The following is a 19,234-nucleotide window of genomic DNA, read 5'->3' as shown; positions in this document are numbered from 1 at the left end:
AAATACAGAAGAAACTCCTCTCTCCTACTGGCTAATGTTGAGAATGGCTACTGTATGTTTCATCATATTTCATGGAATTGAGTACACAAGTTACTAGTTTCTTCTTATTGATCATATTTTGGAAAGATATATGGGGCTCTATCTTGTGCCACCCGCTACCTGCTGCCACTACCCGCTACCTGCAAATTGCGAATTTAGGAACTTCCACTATCCCTAAACGGTATCTTGCGCCTGGAGGTGTGTCCGTGGGCGTGTTTATGCGCTATCCCTAAAGTTGCTATCTTGTGCACACACTTTCCCTAAAGTTTGGGCTGTTAGGAGAGCGCGCCCAGGCGGCTTCAATGCACGCCCCGACGGAGCCTCACCACGCACACGGTCGGACTGATACCGGGACGCCGCCGGAATGGACTGAGTATATTACTCATATAGACTGTTTAGAGGAAAGACTGTTTTAATTGGACACTTACGCCAGCACGTTTTATTGTTTTATCATAAGCCAGCAGCTGTGCTATATTTTTATTTTGAATATTTTATTTGCCCAATCTACCTTGTCAATAAATTAGTTTACACATAGTTCCACCTCTGCCTCTTGTGTGTGTGTGGTGTGGCCGGGGGATTTTACTCAATCAGTACAACCTTGTGACGCGTCCACTTGGACACATGTGGCTCCACCTCCCGAATTAACTTGCCTATAATATAATATATAATATGTATATAAAGCCAACTTGCTTTAGCCTCGGTAGAACATTACGTTTTGTGATCGTGGAATCAATAACACTCAAGCATACAGCAGGTTGTGACTAATTTGGATGCTAACATTAATAATTAGACAGACAGACAGACAGGGCTGAGCTGTCTATATGTAAATCATATTTGATTATTTTGACTGCAATACTACTTTTTAGCACACTACATTTATCTGATGGTTGGAGTTACTGGTTAATTTGCTGAGGAAGCTTTCCCACAGAAAACATCAAATGTGATGCATTGTTATTGAGAATGTAAACTACTAAACAACAGTTCAGTTACAGCAACGATAATTAAACACTCTGAAAGCAACCATTCTTCACCATGCCCTGTTCACCGCTGTGATAACTGTAGAACAGTTCTTAGTTAGCCTCGCATCACTCTAGGACCTATTACAGCAGGCCCTTAACCCTGAACAGTTAGCCCAGGGTTAAGGATTCACCCTTGAAAATCAAAGCCTAGGGTCGATGTCCTCACAACACGTGTAGCACAGTTTTAACTGGGACAGCATACATTCTGTTGCTTTTCAAAAGTTTTCTGTTGCTGTGCTTACCTTGATTCACACAACACACCTTAATCCTGCTCTCTGTGGATATCCCCAGAAAATCAGGCATAACCCTGTTCTGGAGTGGGGTTTAGTGAGCCGTGGGCTCAGAGTGGGGATATCCCACACTCTAAGTTGCAAGTGTGAGAAGACAGTTAGTACAGGGCTAAGTGTAGAGTCACAAGAGCTTCTGAAGACTACTGATAAAGTTCTACTTTTACATCAGTAAGATTTTGAATACAGGACTTTTACTGGAGTATTTTTCTGTTGTGGTATTTATACTTTTAGTTTAGTAAACAACTTGAGTACTTATTTAACCATTATCAGCATTACAGCATCAGCTTTACTACACTAAGTGAGATTATTGGAATAAATGGGATATCTAGGAGAAAATCCTGAGCATCATATCCAATATATCATACTGTTAAAGGAAGTGCATTACATGTTCTATCTTTAAACCTTTTTGCTGGTGGAGAAACCAATATGATTCTGACTGATAAACACGCACATACTAGCCCTGAAGACCTACTGTGTGTACTGAAAGCTGTGACCCATAACCAGACAAGCACTGGCCATTCAGAGACATTAAAGTCTAACATGTGAGGTCAGTAGCACCACTGGTGGGATCTTGAGACCGAGGCCGAAGACAGGAAAACTGAAGACAAGGTTAATCATGTTTGACCTGTTGAAAACTTGGTTGAGAGCTTAGCGGGGTCACTTCTTTAAAACAGATAACCAAAATCCAGCATCAAGCAGCTCCTTGAACAGCAAATTGCCGCATTCCATTCAGCTTCAATCTTTGTGTGACCACAAGGGCAGATTTGTTGTCCTTTCAGTGGGCTGGCCAGGGTCACTCCAAAATGCATGCATTTGTAAAAATAGCCAACTTCACAGAATGTGCAAGTAAATGAGCACAGAAAATCACTGAAACAGCTCAAACAGGCAAATCAGTCCTGTGTAACTGGGCATTGATTGGCACTACTGGGGTGTTTTCTGTAATTTTTTTTCCTACAGTAACTCTTATGGAGAGACTTATTTAGGTCTTAGGTTTGATCATTTACACATTGAAAATTGTGACAAAACACTTTTTATTACAGAAGGCCTATGAAAAATTAATAACTAATAATACGCTATACGATGTAGCTCTCAATTCTGAAATGGGTGGCCTTCCAAGATCCTACAAGCAGAGATGCAGTGTTAATAGTAATAACAAAAACTGTTCCAGTAGCCCTGAGTAACCGACAACATTTCCAGATTTAAGGAACACTGACAGAATAAGTGATCAATCCAGCCAAAACTTGAAAATGCAAAACTGCCCTTGGCCAGCACTGATACACTCCACTCCTTCATCTCCAATCTGATCTGCTTGCTAACACCAAACATTCACAAGTCACAGCTAAATGACCACATCGCTGTGGAGCCTGGCCCCTGCCACTTTGTGACCCCAGGGGTTCTCGAGGGTCCTCCAGGATCCCCAGCAAAATGAAAGTCTAATTTCTCAAGCACGTCATGTCAACACTCGACCACATATCTGTTGTTGGTGAGAAGAACTCTGCACCACTGACCAAGCATCTTACCTCCTCTCTAACTTTATTCTACATGTGGGGGATGGCCATCTTGGCCGTGCACAGTCATCACCTGCTTGCAGCAAAGACATATGGCTTCTTTTAAATCCTTTGGTTAAAGATTTTCCCCAACGTTAAAGCCAAAATACTGCCAAATTGGCAAGCTAGCATTTTTCTTTGAGTACAACAAGTCTGTATATTTGAGCGCTGCATGCATGCCTACATCATGCTGCCACCATGACAGTTCCATGTGCATTTTATTTCAAATTAAATGTCCGACGATGCCGACAGCTGTTCCATACTTGATATTTGGAAAATATCACAAATGATGGCAAATATCATAATATTTGATAATATGTAATATCTGCTCAAGCCTACTGGGTATTAAAGCACAAAATCTGATAACTGCCATAACCAAGATGGTGGCGTTTGCATAACGCGGGGCTCAGTGTCTCTCCAGAACTGCATTTCGTTGTCTTAGTACTTGTACTTTGTGCAATGGCAATAAAGTTGAATCTAATCTAATCTAATCTAAACTCAACTTTTTCAGACAAATTCTGGTTACAGCTATCTGACCAGAAATTTTGACATTTTTACAAGATTTTCACAAGTTCTGCAGGATCTCATGTCCTGGCATATAATGTGTTAAATAACTAAAACCCCAACAGCCACAACTGAAAACCAAACTACCAGTGACCTAAAGCATTATTCAGCAGACTGAGACTCCATCAGTTGATTAGAGAATGTCAGAACAGGAAGGCTTAGTGAAAATGAAGGAGAATACAAAGTTGTATTCCATCATTTGCTTCAAAGTGGTGGGTTTGGTTACAACTCTTGGCACCATAATAAATACCGGTACATAGTCGAGATCTAAAGAAGTGGATAAGGCATAAGGCTTTAGCACAAAAAATTGGGTTCCAGCAGCAGAGGCTTCACTCAATTCTGTTCTTGTCTCAGGGAATTTTATCTGCAGAAAGTGACAAATCAAAACCTAAAAACCAAGTGTCTTCTAAACCGCAGCACAGTGAGTGCTCCATCCTCTTCACCACCTCCACCCTCCTTCTGCACACTACAAATGAGACATGATGTTCAATGACTTCACATTACAGGCTGTCTGGATTAAGTCCTCTAAATTTTCAAAAATTCAAATGATCTCTTGCTGTTCATTTGTGGATGCCCAAGTGCGAAATTGCCTTGGGCAACATTATGAAACAGTTCGGTGTCAGGAACAGTAAACAGCAGATTATTAAAGGGATGCTGTATCAAGTGCTCACAGTGTACACTGATTCTTGGGAATTTGGATACAACAGGTTTTAATTTTGAAAAAAAAAAAGTGTGTTAAATTAGAAAATCTGAAGGTATATCATTATAGGCCAAGGTCTTGGCTGTTCAGCAATGTACCGGTGCAACCTTCTCATTTTGCATTTTTTTCATAAAATAGGTTTTTCCAGTTATTAGGCTACTTTGTTTTTGTCAACACTGTCACTGTAATGTTTTTTTTTTTAATTTGAAAAACATATTTTTGTATTAAAGAGACTATTACTTTAATAACTCAACAGCACCAAAGAAACATATTGTAAGCATATTCATTTAAAACCAATATAACTGCCTCTGACGGTGGTGACACTAATCTGACGGTGGTGACAGTCGCCTCATTAAAACATACATTTCCAAAATTTATACCACTCAAGTCAATGGCTTCTTGCTTAACAACTTTATTTAACTATTTGGTACAAAAAATAACAATCCTGAGCACTGTTATAAGCATTTTTCAGACTTCAGTCATCACCGTCACACAGAAAACCTGACGGTGGTGACGTCTGACGGTGGTGACAAAAACCTACTCTTTCACATGATAAGCATGAGTTGTTCACATTAGCCAGCTTGTTTTCGCCCTGTTGCTACCTGCATCAGACCTCTTCTTAAAAAGTATACATTTATTCCATAATCTAATTTAATATTTTTTATACAGAAGTGACGGTGTTGACAATTTATAGTTGTGACAGTAGCAGTGTCCAAAAATATGAAGAGATTTAAGAGAACATAGAAAATTTACAGGAGCCTGAGCGGTCTTGAAGCATGCAGTAGAGCTGAAGGTTTGAAAAGGGCTCCTGAGGAATGTAAATGACCTTGTAGTTTTTTTATTATTATTTTTTAAATATATATCTGACGGTGGTGACGGTTATCTGGGACACATTTTGAGCAACCACAAAATAATAGTAAATATTGTTCAAAACCCATCGTTTGTAGTTTTTAATACATATTATGATGTACTCTTTCATGTGGTTAAGATATTATTCAATGAAATTATTACTTTTTGTTGTTTTAATCAAGTTGAAATGATTATTTCCTATCCGAGGACAACTGGTTTTGTAGGCCATGGGCCAACATATAATCATTAAATTAATACAAATTAAAAATAAACCTATAAAAGAACCTTACAAATGTGCAAAGGACCCCCTGATTATGCCCTTGATTCTATTTATTCATTAAAATGTTGTAAATTTCCAGCAGAAATAGCATTTTTCTTAGTGGGATGTGATTTATCCAAATTCTCAAGAATCAGTGTGTCTTAGATCCCCAACAAAGAAAGTTTTACTTACACACCTTCATGGTTGACTCTTATTCTTAAAAAGCTAGCCATCTCTGGTTCAATGGAAAATTGGTCTATAATTTTACGATTTTACAACAGCAAAACACTTCAACCTCGTCATGCTGTATAATCCAAGTCTCCATTATCCAGTCATATGCTCAGTACTTCCCAAACACTCAGATTTTTGCTCAAATCTTACTGCAAGCTAGTACAGTGCATTTGGACTAGGTGTATGGCAGCTGATTATACAAACCTGAACTAGAGTAAAATATATGGATTGACATTGCATTATGTGCTGTCTTTGAGCAACCCAACTAACAATCACTACACATGGGAATACGACTGATCACAGCACAAACACTTACTTACTTAATAAACAATTTATTTTTCATTATACATTGATTAAAATAAATACAATAGTGTGAATTGTGAATTTAAATTATTAGCTAAAAATGAGATAAAATGAAAAATAAGATTCAAAATAAGATTCAAGCTTGTGTGAAAATAGCAATGAGTTACCTGGGAGGGGGTGGGGGGTAGGTTCATGGCTGATTCATGGTTCATGTTGATTCATGGCTTCCAGCCATGAATCAGAAACACACCAGAAACATTAATACTTGCTTGTTAGATTTTCCACAGAATTCTTGAAGAAGACATGACTGGAAGAAGTGAATTTTGAGTAAACACACCATACTGTGGTGATTTTATTGTTGTTTGTGTGTTTACGTGTACCTATCAGTGAGCACTTGGGTTAGAGCAATATATCTGTCTGCTGATATACTGACTTATATTGTCCTTTTATTAAAAAAAAAAAAAAAAAAAAAAGGGATCTGGTCCATTCAGATATGATGGTTCTACAATATCATACTTATCTTAGAACTGTTCAGTATGAACTGATCAATATGAAGTGTTTATTATCAACTTTATTTTATTATTTTGAAAATATTTATTTTCTTGTCATTTCTGGCATGAAAATGGGCATATTTTTACTGAATATGGTAAACAGTATTATCTAGTTGTTGCTCCAGTTCAGATGTATAATAAATAACTTTCAAATCCCCATATTGGTCCACCTGTAGTGGTGCATCAACTCTTCCAGGTGAGAGGGTCAGGAGTGGGGAGGATCACGCCTTGTCTGTGGAGCTGACGAAGGACATCTAGAATGGAGTCCAGTTCCAGGCGGAAAGTCTCCAGCTCCCTGCTCTTCTCCTGGGCCAGACGCTTCCAGCCATCCTGTTCCGACTGCTGAACAGCCTCCGCCACCTGCAGTGACCCACAGATTGCCTGGAGGGAAGAGAGATGTAGGGCCTCTGAGATTCAGACCTTAGATCGCCATTACTAGAAATTTTGATGTTTATGTGCTGAAAATATTTTTTAAAAAGTTATGTAGGAAACGGAGTGTAGCCATACCAGTAACTTTTTATGTTTGGCGCAATAACAATTTACAATTACAACTGCAATTTACCCACATTTTATAGGTTTCCAGCCTGGTCTCCAGACCCCATAAATCACATTGTAATTAAATAGGTTGTAGTCATATCGCTATCAGAGATGATTTCAGTCAGTGCTTGTCCTTCCTACAAAGCCTCCCACCTTGCCTGAAAGTCACGCTAAATTAATTTAATTAATTTTCAAATTAAAAAATAAATAAAATCACAACAGAAATAATTTAACGTCACATTTCTATAGATTATGTCTAGACTGTGTTTTTATCAAATAAACTAAATACGGTCAGGGTGGTTATTAGCCTAATTTATTTAATTTCAGTATAGGGTTTATCTGGTCGGAATGCGCTCTGCTGTCTTGTGAGAAGGCAGGGCGGGGCTCCGCTCTAATCACACAATAGTCACACACGTGCGCACCCATCAACGAGCAGACAGAGAGAGGAGGAGAACAGAGGAGAATCACACTTGTACCCCCGTAAGTGAAATAATTTATGTCACGTTGGCTCCAGTCGCCCGAAAAACAGGCGGAAATATTGGCATTTTGTAAACGCACGGTATGACAGCCTGTGGTGAAGATGAGTGAGTTTGCACTCCTCCGGTCTCCGGTCCAAGTCAAATGGACGCCCACACGGGCGTTCCAAGCACTACAGTCGCGGGTTGACTCCTTAGTTTGTTAAATTTTCTATTAATATAGATAAGTCAATGAGTACAAATCTGTGAAATTTTCTTGCAAGAAGCACGCATGCGCCAGAATCCTAGGGGAAACACTGAGAGCAGTTCCAAACCACATATTTCAAGAATGTGCGTGTGGTAATTCAAGAAGGCTGTAACCACACTAAAAGGATTTATAGCATATCATCACAAATCCTCAATGTTCAAATGTGAATTTTTAAAGATTTTTTTCTTTTTTTTTTTGGCATTTCTGCTTTATTTGACAGTCACAGTAGAGATAGACAGGAAAGGCAGGGGAGAGAGAGGGAATGACGTGCAGCAAAGGACCTGAGGTTGGATTTGAATCCCGGTCGCTGCGATCGGGACTAAGCCTTGGTACATAGTGTGCGTGCACCGGGGCGCCCCCAAATGTGAATTTTTGGTTGAAAGAGCCTTATAACGTCAAAATCACCTTACAATGTTCTGCTTCTGTGGCTAACAAAGCTGTCACCACAGAACTGATATTTGGCTGTGTAAAGCAAACGTTTCCCTGGGGACTATTTTCAGCTGGAGAGACCATTTCACGCCGCCCCAGTTTAAAGTCATCAAAACACAACAGTGCTGCTGCTTTTAGGAAAACTAATGTGACTGACTTTGTTATGGTGATGGAATACTGGCATGAACAAGGTCTGAGGTCTCTGAAAGTTCATTTTCATATCGCAGTGGAATGAATGGAAACCAATGCCTGGATAAAATGAGTTCTAAAAAACGATATTACACTAAAGATGCGGAATCACTGTAAGTGACTGCTCCAAACCAGTGTCCAAACCCATTGTATTCAAGCTAGAATTGATCCAGCATTACTTTTTGAAGGCTGAGCCAATATTTTCTACATTTATTTCCAAAACCTTACAAGAAAGAGCTTATAACTTCAAGCGGGAGGTAAGTGTAAGTGTAAGTTAAGTCATTTGAACAAACGATGCCTTATTTTGTTCTTGTACCTTGTACCTATCTCATTCAAACAGCAGCCGTCTCACCAACAAGGGCTTCTGAACAACTATTTAATTTTATTAAAGCCTGGGCAGAAAACAAGAATCATTTAAAGGCCAAGCATTAAGCAGCGTAAGAGTAGAAGTAACTGCTCTAACGTTTCTATGTAACAGTGCTGTTAGTTTTCCCACGGTTTGCAACATCAAAGGGCGTGAATGTCCTAATCATTTTGTTAAAGAGTCAACTTGACCTCTTCTTGATAATTACAGAAACACATGACACAAGTGTTCAAGTGTTTGACTGTAAAACCTGGTGTGGTAAAGTGGAAGACGGCATGTATGTCTTGTGCTCTTTCCATTACTCTGAAAAGCTTGCTCTATTTAAGGAACTGATGAGGCAAAGAGGAAATTATTAAGACACCAACATTCATAAAACTCTTATGGATACCCAACCCTACATGAGAAACTAAACTCTACACTGAAACACAGACTAATTAAATACTTTCAATGCTTTTGCGAGGCAGAGTGAGTCATGTTTCTTTGCGGGTTTTACAATGAAATCCCCGAAGATGCTGAGAAAAGGTATCTGTGTAGCAAAAGAGAACCTGGAAGCAGATATTTAGTTCCAGCAACAGCTATGTTGACTGATTATACCTGCTGGTGGTACATAACTGGCCATAATGTCATGTGTTGCCATGCCAACAGTGAAACAGGCTTTTCATGTCCTTGGTTTGAAATGATGCCGGGTACCAACTACAATCCAAACATACACACACACACACACACACACACACCCATTGCATTCACAAAGTATTCAGACCCCCCTCACGTTTTTCATTTTTGTTATGATGCAGCCTGATGCAAATTCATTTTTTCTCTCATTAATCTACACTCAGTACCCCATAATGACAACAGAATTGTAGAATTTTTTGTAAATTTATTAAAAAGAAAAAACTGAAATATCACATTGATAAGTATTCAGACCCTTTACTCAGTACTTAGTTGAAGCACCTTTGGCAGCAATTACAGCCTCCAGTCTTTTTATGACACCACAAGCTTTGCACACCTGGATTGGGGGATTTTCTGCCATTCTACTTTGCAAATCCTCTCAAGCTCGGTCAAGTTGGATGGACAGCCATTTTCAGGTCTCTCCAGAGATGTTGGATAGGGTTCAAGTCAGGGCTCTGGCTGGGCCACTGTAGGACATTGACAGAGTTGTCCCTAAGCCACTCCTGTGTTGTCTTGGCTGTGTGATTAGGGTCACTGTCATGTTGGAAGGTGAACTTTCAGCCCAGTCTGAGGTCCTGAGTGCTGTGGAACAGGTTTTCATTGAGGATATCTCTGTACGTTGCTCCATTCAGCTTTCCCTCAACCCTGACCAGTCTCCCAGTCCCTGCTGCTGAAAAACAGCCCCACTACACAGCCTGATGCTGCCACCACCATGCTTCACTGCTGGGATGGGATTGGGCAGGTGATGAGCGGTGCCTGGTTTCCTCCAGACATAACTTTTGAAATTGAGGCCAAACAGTTCAATCTTGGTTTCATCAGACCAGAGAATCTTGTTTCTCACAGTCTGAGAGTCCTTCAGGTGCTTTTTTGCAAACTCCAAGTGGGCTTTCATGTGTTTTGCACTGAGGAGAGCCTTCTGTCTAGTCACTCTGCCATAAAGCCCAGATCGGTGGAGGGCCACAGTGATGGTTGTCCTTCTGGAATTCTCTCCCATCTCCACACAGGATCTCTGGAGCTCAGTCAGAGTGACCATCGGGTTCATGGTAACCTTTCTTACTAAGGCCCTTCTCCCACAACTGCTCAGTTTGGCCAGGCGACCAGCTCTTGGAAGAGTCCTGGTTGTGCCAAACTTCCATTTGAGAATGATGGAGGCCACTGTTCTCTTGGGAACCTTCAGTGCAGCAGATTTTTTTTGGTAGCCTTCTCCAGATCTGTGCCTTGCAACAACCCTGTCTCTGAGCTCTGCGGACAGTTCCTTTGACGTCATGGCTTGGTTTTTGCTCTGATATGCATTATCAGCTGTGAGGCCTTCTATAGAGAGGAGTGTGCCTTTCCAAATCATGTCCAATCAATTTAATTTACCACAGGTGGACTCTAATCAAGGTGTAGCAACATCTCCGCAACCATCAAGAGAAATGGGAGGCACCTGAGCTAAATTTCAAATGTTGTTACAACGGGTCTGAATACTTATGTTAATGTGATATTTCAGTTCTTCCTTTTTAATAAATCTAAATTTCTAAAATTCTGTTTTCACTTTGTCATTATAGGGTACTGAGTGTAGATTAATGAGAGAAAAAACGAATTTAAACGATTGTAGCATCAGGCTGCAACATAACAAAAGTGAAAAAGTGAAGGGGGTCTGAATACTTTCTGAATGCACTGTAGTACTATGTCAAACTGTCTATGGTGGTTACAAATGTTATGCCCTGGTGGATTTGTGAGAACAGACCAACTAACATCACTAGACAGCCATGTCAAGGTTTTACTAAATCTGTGGCACACAAAGCACAATTAAAAACCGTAGTGATAACGTTTATATTCTCTAAAAGAGAGCGCCTACTCTGGACATTAGTGCTTTTTCTTGAATTTCTTGTTGTAATGTTTTGCAGAATTAATGCACATATTGAGACTTGATGCACATAATCCACATATTTTTGATACAACTTTATACATAATGCACATACTCTATTAATTTGTACGCACATTTTATATTTCTTATTTTTTTTTTCTATTTCTATAATTCAATTCTTCACTTGAGAATTAAGCAGCTGCAACTGACCCAATTTCGCCTCAAGGATCAATGGAGTATTTCCAATCTGATTTCTCATTCTCTTTTAACTGATCTTCTAGAATATTTCTCACCAAGAATTTTGTAAGATATGGCAGTTTTTCAAAATTTGGAATGAGTTGATATAAAAAATGAACATATCAGCAAAACCTTCACAGCTTGTCCCTCTTTAGTTGGCTCCATTTTTTCTCCACTGTAAATAAACTGCTAACATGGTGGAAGAAGAACAAAGTGGCTAAATGGGCCAATCACCATTAATGTAGACTTGCGTCTCTATGTGTAGTTACATTTTTGCAGAGGTACATGTAAGCTACAGGCACTCTCTGCAGGGCAGCACTTTGACGGTGAATTATAAATTGGCCTTTACTGCTTTGCGCACACTTCCTATTGAATATGCTCCTGATCTGCTTGAGTCCTTTCATCTCCAATTTTTCATCAGTATTACTGCTGTGTTGTGATAAGTAAAAGGTACCTATTTTTGTGTGTGCTCTTTCTACCTGTTGCAGCTCTTTCTCTCTCTGTTGGTGTCTAAGCTCCATATTTAGGATCTTCTTCTCCAGGCTACAGAAGTGTTTCAGCTCGGGGCTGTGGGCTTCTTTAGCTTGTTTTAACTCCTCCAAAAGCTTGGTCACCTAAACATAGAAAGAAGGTGAACAATAAAAAGGCTTTACAACGACACATTTGTCAAAACCCAAGGTCGTGGAGGGATGCTCTGATCAGGATTTTCTGGGCTGATTCCAACCAACGATTTTTCATTTTTAATTAATTAATGAATTTATTTTACGGATAAGCTTATACTAATACCATACTTGTTTTATTTATGATATTTTAGAAGAGTTTTGACAGGAACTGTAACTGCTGTCTCTTGGAGTTACTAGTATTACTGTACCCATTTTATCACATCTTCTTGTGGCTTAGAAAAAGCTTTCCCATGACTAAACAACTCATGACCAGGTCCTCCAAATATTATACAGCATAACAGTGATGAGATACAAACTTATATAAAAGACAAATGCTAAGAGGCGTGTTTTGAATTTGGCAGCCTCTTTTTTACTTACCAAGAGCTCAAAGTGCCAAGTACATCACAGAAAGAATAATTGTTTAATTGTTAGGCCTTCTAGGCTTGACATCGATGTATTGTGAAAAGAGAACTTCTGTTCGTACTGTTACTGTTAAAACATTTGTGACAGTGTCATGTATTTTAGTGTGGCTCCAAGTGTGTTTAAGTCGTTTGAAACCTTAATCATGTACAACAGAGAGTAGGTGATGATCAAGTCCTATGAATTCCATGATTTTTTTCATTATCTCGTTTGCTTTTACTACTATCACTAATATATGGTTTTAATTGCTCTACCAATTTAAACTATGCATTGATCAGTCTTTGTGTGAGCATGGCTTCAGATCCCGCTGCAGCTTTGATTTCTCTTGTAGGGCCTCATTGGACCATCCGTCAAGCCAAGTCATATGACCAATTGGTGTGATTTTCAAAGTAAGAACACAGTGCAAAGTCGAATTGTGAGAAATTCAGTGTCTGAGAGATCAAGATATCATGTATAATAAATTTATTCCACATTTGACTGATAGATGGACACAGCTCAATCCCCCCACCCCATTACCTGATTTTGTAGAGTGTCCTCTCGAATTTTGGATATTGCTAGTGCATCTTTGGCTCCCTGCAACTCCTTTACCTGGTCTCGCAAATGCTTCACCATGATCTGCATGTAAAGGCAAAAGTAAATCAAATAAAATATAGTTTGAACACCTAGTCATCAAAGCAATATGTGCCACCTATGACATGAGACTTTTTGAGAAAGAGAGCATACCTCCTGAGTGTTGACTGTATTAGTAAGTTCAGCCACCTTAGAGGTGGAGTGCTCCAGGGCGTGGTTGGCCCGCAGGCGGTCTAGCTCCCTAAGGTGTTCAGCCGTCAAAGAGGCCAGCTGCTCTGCAGACTGCTCCTTTAGCCTATGAGAGATAATATTACTTGAGAACCCTCATATTCATATTGCATGCCAATTTTTTCTTTTTTATTGTAATGAACAGCCATGGGATAGTTTTGTTGTACAAACAGCAGTTTTATGCTCCCCAAATCTATTTTTAAATCACCTTTTTGTTCTTCAAGTCAAGTCTATTTTATTTGCATAGCCCTATATCACAAATCACTAATTTGCCTCAAGGGGCTTTAAAGCAATGTAACATCCTCTGTCCCTTAGACCCTTGCAGTGGATGATGAACAACTCCCTTAAAAAAACTAACAGAGGAAAAATAGAAAGAAACCTCAGGAGAGAAACTGAGGAGGGATCATTCTCCAGGACAGACATACAGGCAATTGATGTTGTGCACACAGAATGGAACACAAATTACATAAAACAACACTGGAGACCTGGGTGGAGGACAGACTACACAGGCACACGGGAGACTCACATCAAACCATTCACACACACAGGAAAAGAGTCAAGAGGGATATTAGTCATGCATCAGAGCGAGAGAGAGAAGGATATAAGATACTTGGATCTCTATAATCTACAGTATTATCATTAATCAAGACTGAAAACCAGCCCACTAAGCAATACAAGGTGATCAAGTACTCAGCGAAGGCAGCTAATTGTAGGTTAAAGCAAAGGGATGAGTTTTAATCTGACTCTGATTTTCAGACGGCAGCAAGGAGGTTAAGAGTGGGGCCCGATGGGAAAAGGCCCGGCCACCTGCTGACTTTAGTTAACTTTAGATAAACACAGGAGCCCTGCATCTTGAAAGCGGAAAGCACAAGATGGAATATAAGGTTTAAGGAAATCAGAAAGATATTATGAGGCAAGCCAATTTAGGATTTTATAAGTCAGGAGAAGCACCTTAAAGTCTCATCTAACATGGATTGGAAGCCAATGAAATGAGGCAAGAATTGGGGTAATATGATGAAATGTTCTCATTTTAAGATTCTAGTAGGAGCATTTAGAACAATCTTAAGACTTTTGGTACTAGCAGGTGGTAGACCTGAAAACAGAACATTACAGTAATCAAGTCTGGCTGAAACAAAGACATGTATTTAAGTCTCTGCATCAGCCATGGACAAGAAGGACCAAATTTTTGATATATTATGTTAAGTGAAAGAAGTCAGCCTTGGTAATTTCCTTAATGTGCTTGTCAAAGGAGAGGCAGGGATCAAATATAACACAAATAGTTCGGCTGCCACACTTTGTGAAATCACACAACAGTAGTGTTACTTGATTGAACTGGTGTCTGTGTCTGGGAGGGCCGATGACCAGCGTCTCTGTTTTGCCTGAGTTTAAAAGCAGGAAATTTAGTGAGATCCAATTTTTCACAACAGCCATGCAGGTCTCTAATCTAGAGATCTGTGTATTATCATCAGACCTTAACAGCATATATAGCTGAGTGTCATCCATATAACAATGGAAATTTATTCCATGACTGCCTATAATTTGGCTGAGTGGCAAAATGTACAGAGAGAAAAGAGGGCCAAGAACCGAGCCCTGAGGTATGCCATATTTAACATTGGACAATTTAGATGGAATATTACTGCAGGAGACACACAGTGTTCTTTCAGATAAGTACCTGGCTCACTCTTGACTAGCCAGGAGTGAGCCAGGCCAGTGACACCAAAATTATAAGTTAGTCTGTCTAATAGAATACAATGATTGGTGGCATCAAAGGCTGCACTGAGGTCCGGTAATAGAACCTCAGAGGTGGAATCAGCATCCATAGCAAGTAAGAGATCATTTGCTACTCTGGTTAGTGCAGTTTCAGTGGAGTGACAGGCCCTGAAAGCTGATTGAAAAGGTTCACACAGATGATTTTCTTCTAGATGGGTTGAAAGTTGCTGGGACAAAACACTCTGAAACACTTTAGAATAGAATAGAGTAGAATAGAATATAGAATAGAGGATACTTTATTCATCCCACAGGGAAATTCAGGAAATGCATCCTAAATGCGTCTGCAAAATCCAATCACCCATGCCACATTTATAGGTGGCCTGGGATGCTTTTGTCCACATCGCATTTGAAGTGTAAAGAGACGCACCTGACGTCCTCTGTCTTGAGATCTGGTCCGGCCCAGCACCCCTGACAGTGTCCAGACTTTCACTTTTCCAATAAAAAAATATAAATATCTGATTCAGCCGAGTACAATCAATCAAAAAAAAAAAAAAAATTTGAGGGGTCTCCAAAATATGTATTTACAAAACGTAGGATTTGTTTTTCATATAAAATTCAGAGGCAGCCATCTCATTTCATCTCTGACACAAATCAGAGTTACACCAGCAGAAGAGTCTCCACCCGTCTGCACACTGAAACATTGAAGTTCAGTGTCAGGTTCAGATTGATTCATCCACCACAGATGAGAACCTGCCTCTCAGATGTGACAAACATCACAAGTAACTGACAGTATATCAAAATGAAGCTGAAGTGAGCAAGGACGTCTCCTTTTTGCCTTTTTTGATGTCTCTTATGCCTATCAAATGCCATTTCATTTTTTTTTTTTTTTTTTTGTGTAGGAGTGGGCTAGCAAAGTAAGAATTTCACTGAATGGTGTAACCGTCTGTTTTACTGTGGTTATGACAATAAATCTCTCTCTCTTTCTCTCTCTCTCTCTCTCAAAAAAAAAAAAAAAAAAAAAAAAAACAAAAAAAAAAAAAAAAAAAACAACAACCTGCAAATGAAAATGATACTTTCCCACTCTATATGCAAATCAACATGTGAGATTCGATCACACAATGTGGGGACACATTCGAATGCCAGGTGTGAACTGGACTAAGAGCTGTCTACTTGTGATTACACTGATTTGGTCATTGAAAACACAACTTTTGGGAAAGTCTCTCCAGAGAGGATTTAAAAAAAAAAAGAAAAAAGAAAAAAAGAACTGGAGTTCTTGCATGTGTAAAGAATGCTCCCAAGTAGATGAAGTTTTTTTTTTCCTTAACCCTCATGCTCTCCTTGACCATTTTTTGGTCATTTCAGTTGTATTTTCTGCGGCCATTTTGGCTGTGATCATTCCACAGCCTTGAAATTGAGTAGAGATATGTAGTTTTCATTAAAATTTGAGTTTCTAAAGAATTGTAATTACAACACCTTTCTACACTGTCATTAAAAAAAAAACACACAGTTAAGCCTCCTTTGACCATTTTTTGGCAGATTGAAATACATTAAAATCATGTTTTTTATTATTCCATAAAACAAAATTAAATGAAGTTGATTCTCCAAACTTTTTCTCTTGAAACGAAGGTTATTGATGGTGATTCTCAAATCTATTCCCATTTTCGTTATAGTGATGCATTTTCATGTTTGTTCGTGCACGTTCGTGCACGCGTATGCACGCATATGCACAAGCCAGGGAACAAGAGCCTGTATGATTGTCCTGACTTTTTTTCATTGCTCTTATGTGTACAGGCACACTCATGCAAGCCGTGTGTGCACGCACATGTGCGTACATGTGTGTACATGCACGTGCATGCACTGTGCATGTGCATGCGGGGAAACTGGCCAGGGATCTTGTGATTCTAACGGCTTTTTTTTCCATTCTCTTGAAGTCTATTTCAAATAAACGGATCAAACAGCAGTACCATCTCAAAGTTTTTCAACATGAATTCATGACCCCTTGCCCCACAACAACACTATCTAGCGCAGCGAAAGTGCAAAAATCTAAATAAGGCTGTCTGAAGCAGGAGTCTGCTTATGCAGGTGCGTAAACAATCTAAACTTATAAATACAGCCAGCTCCAGAATTATTCATTTCTTCCCTGTGCGTGAGAGCAATCATGCAGGCTAAGGATTTTTATTGAAAATGAAACTTTGATGGAGACCGGGGAGATACATATATATATATATATACATATACATATATAGAATGGAACAAAAAAAACCCGGAAAAATTGATAAAAAATTCATAATTTTATGAAAGAATGAATGCATGACCAATTTTTGGTCAAAGGAGGCTAAAGGGAGTTTTTTTTTTTAAACTGGCATTGCACAAAAAAAAAAATAATGCACCAAAGTTAATATTGTGGGTGATGGTCAACCCATGTCAGACTGGGATAATAATAGTAAAATAATCTTATTCCCTGTTAGTATGTTGACAAAGTTTCAGTATATGTTTTTTTCCACAAATTTTAATTAGTAGTATATGATACAAACCGGCATGTAAAGGGTTAATATTTTATTAAGTAATGATTGAAAATAATGAAAAACATTTTAATAAATAGAATGGAACGAAAAACCCTGGAAAAATTGATAAAAAATTCATAATTTTATGAAAGAATGAATGCATGACCAATTTTTGGTCAAAGGGTGTTATTAGGAACTTTTCCTTAGGAGAGCACAAGGGTTAAGTTGTGTTTTCAAAAAAATCTGTCGCTGGAAATGTGCGGTCATGCCCAAAAACACAGGACAATGAATGGCCCGGTGTATATTATAAACACTTCAATATTTGAGTCTGGATAAAACACTACAGGGTCCAAGGTGTGTTATCAGTTGAATAAGACAAGTGCCTTTATTACAAAGCATCGCAATTACATCAAAATGGTGGTTCTGTGTGTGTGCACATATAGAGAAACACAGACATAACTGCACATAATACAAACCTGCGTAGCTCATCCTGAGCCTGTTTAGCAGAGGCTTTTAATGATTCCTTCTCCTGCTCCTTCTGCAGCTCCAAGAGCTCCAGGCGCTGCCTTAGTGCCTCATTTTCCTGAAGCACCTCAGTGATATGGCTCCCTGTAAAAAGTGGGTTGTAAAAAAGGATTGTTAATAGTTGTTCCCAGGGAACAGTGTTGATTTTTACAATTTTGCCATTACCATTAACTTTATGGTTGTCATGGTGTCTGGTGTCAGATAAGGATATCATGTGAAGTGAGAGAAATTTTGGCACTGTATATTTATCTAACCAATCTAACCAAGCACTGAATAATCAAACATGGAAAAATTAACTAATGCGTGTCCCTACCTGTGAAGGCAGTGGGCTGGTAGGCTTTCTCACACTGCATGGCTGGAAATGTCTCCCCCCCTGCACTGTCCCCTGGATCGGTAGACAGAGGTGCCTTGGATGGGGCTGGGTGCCTTTTGGTGTCTCCAGAACGGGCTTCCTGTCGTGGGCTAGGAACAGACAGCATGTACTTCCTTTCCTTCTGCAGTCTGTCCACGGTGCGGCTCAGCTCCTGGATGGTTCGTGTCTTGGTGGCGAGCTCCTGGTTTAACCGGTCTAACCGGACACCCAAAGCTGTCTCGGCCTGACGCTGGTGTCGGGATGGACTGGGCTGGGCCTACAAAGGTTTACATGAGCAAGTTCAATTTCATTTTTTTGCCTGCCAGTATACAAAAGCAAATAAAGAGAAACATATTAAAGGTCCAGAGCAATTACCAGGGTTCCCACCCTTTTAATAAAATCATATTCCAGAATTATTCAAGGACATATTCAATGACTTATTTACATAGTAACTGTTGCTCATGGGGGGTCATCATAGAATGATTCAAAATAGACAAAGCGGACAAATTATCAAATTAAATGTCAACATACATTGTGTGCGTTGTACATGATGTTATGTGTCTTCACATTAACAGCACACTAACAACACACAAATGTGTTGATGATGTGCAGGCAACTTGTTTACATGCAAACACCATCTTGGTCAAAGTGTCAGTTTCACAAGTTTTTCACCTGTTTGGTTTTCCATACACTTGACATTGCAGAAAACCAAAACATGACAGCTGGATGAGAACAGGCACTGAAACAGAGCTTCAGTGGCTACAAAGGTGCAATGTGAGCAGAGGTAAACATTTTAAAACTACAGGAAGTACTTTTCTGACCACTAGAGGGTGTTGAGAATTCAACCAGTCCTGCTTCTGCGTTCATAGTAGATTGTCTGTAAAAATTGACAGTTTCACAGACGCTGTGAATAA

At 39.3% G+C, this 19,234-nt stretch overlaps 1 protein-coding gene across 5 annotated transcripts in view; it reads right to left on the bottom strand.

Moving 5' to 3' along the window:
- Positions 1-6,037: 6,037 nt before the first annotated feature.
- Positions 6,038-19,234, bottom strand: part of cep162 (centrosomal protein 162) — a 47,385-nt gene continuing 34,188 nt past the window's right edge. For all 5 annotated transcript variants that reach the window (XM_030071903.1, XM_030071906.1, XM_030071907.1 and 2 more), the window contains 6 exons: positions 18,282-18,597; positions 17,920-18,052; positions 13,155-13,296; positions 12,948-13,046; positions 11,829-11,963; positions 6,038-6,733 (listed from right to left, as the gene is read on the bottom strand). In XM_030071903.1, coding sequence (XP_029927763.1) covers positions 6,536-6,733; positions 11,829-11,963; positions 12,948-13,046; positions 13,155-13,296; positions 17,920-18,052; positions 18,282-18,597 — 1,023 coding nt within the window. In that variant the 3' untranslated portion in view covers positions 6,038-6,535. The remainder of the gene's footprint in view (positions 6,734-11,828; positions 11,964-12,947; positions 13,047-13,154; positions 13,297-17,919; positions 18,053-18,281; positions 18,598-19,234) is intronic.

Source organism: Myripristis murdjan, chromosome 16, assembly GCF_902150065.1.
Source record: "Myripristis murdjan chromosome 16, fMyrMur1.1, whole genome shotgun sequence".
NCBI lineage: Eukaryota > Metazoa > Chordata > Actinopteri > Holocentriformes > Holocentridae > Myripristis > Myripristis murdjan.
This window is presented reverse-complemented; position numbering and strand designations above follow the sequence as displayed.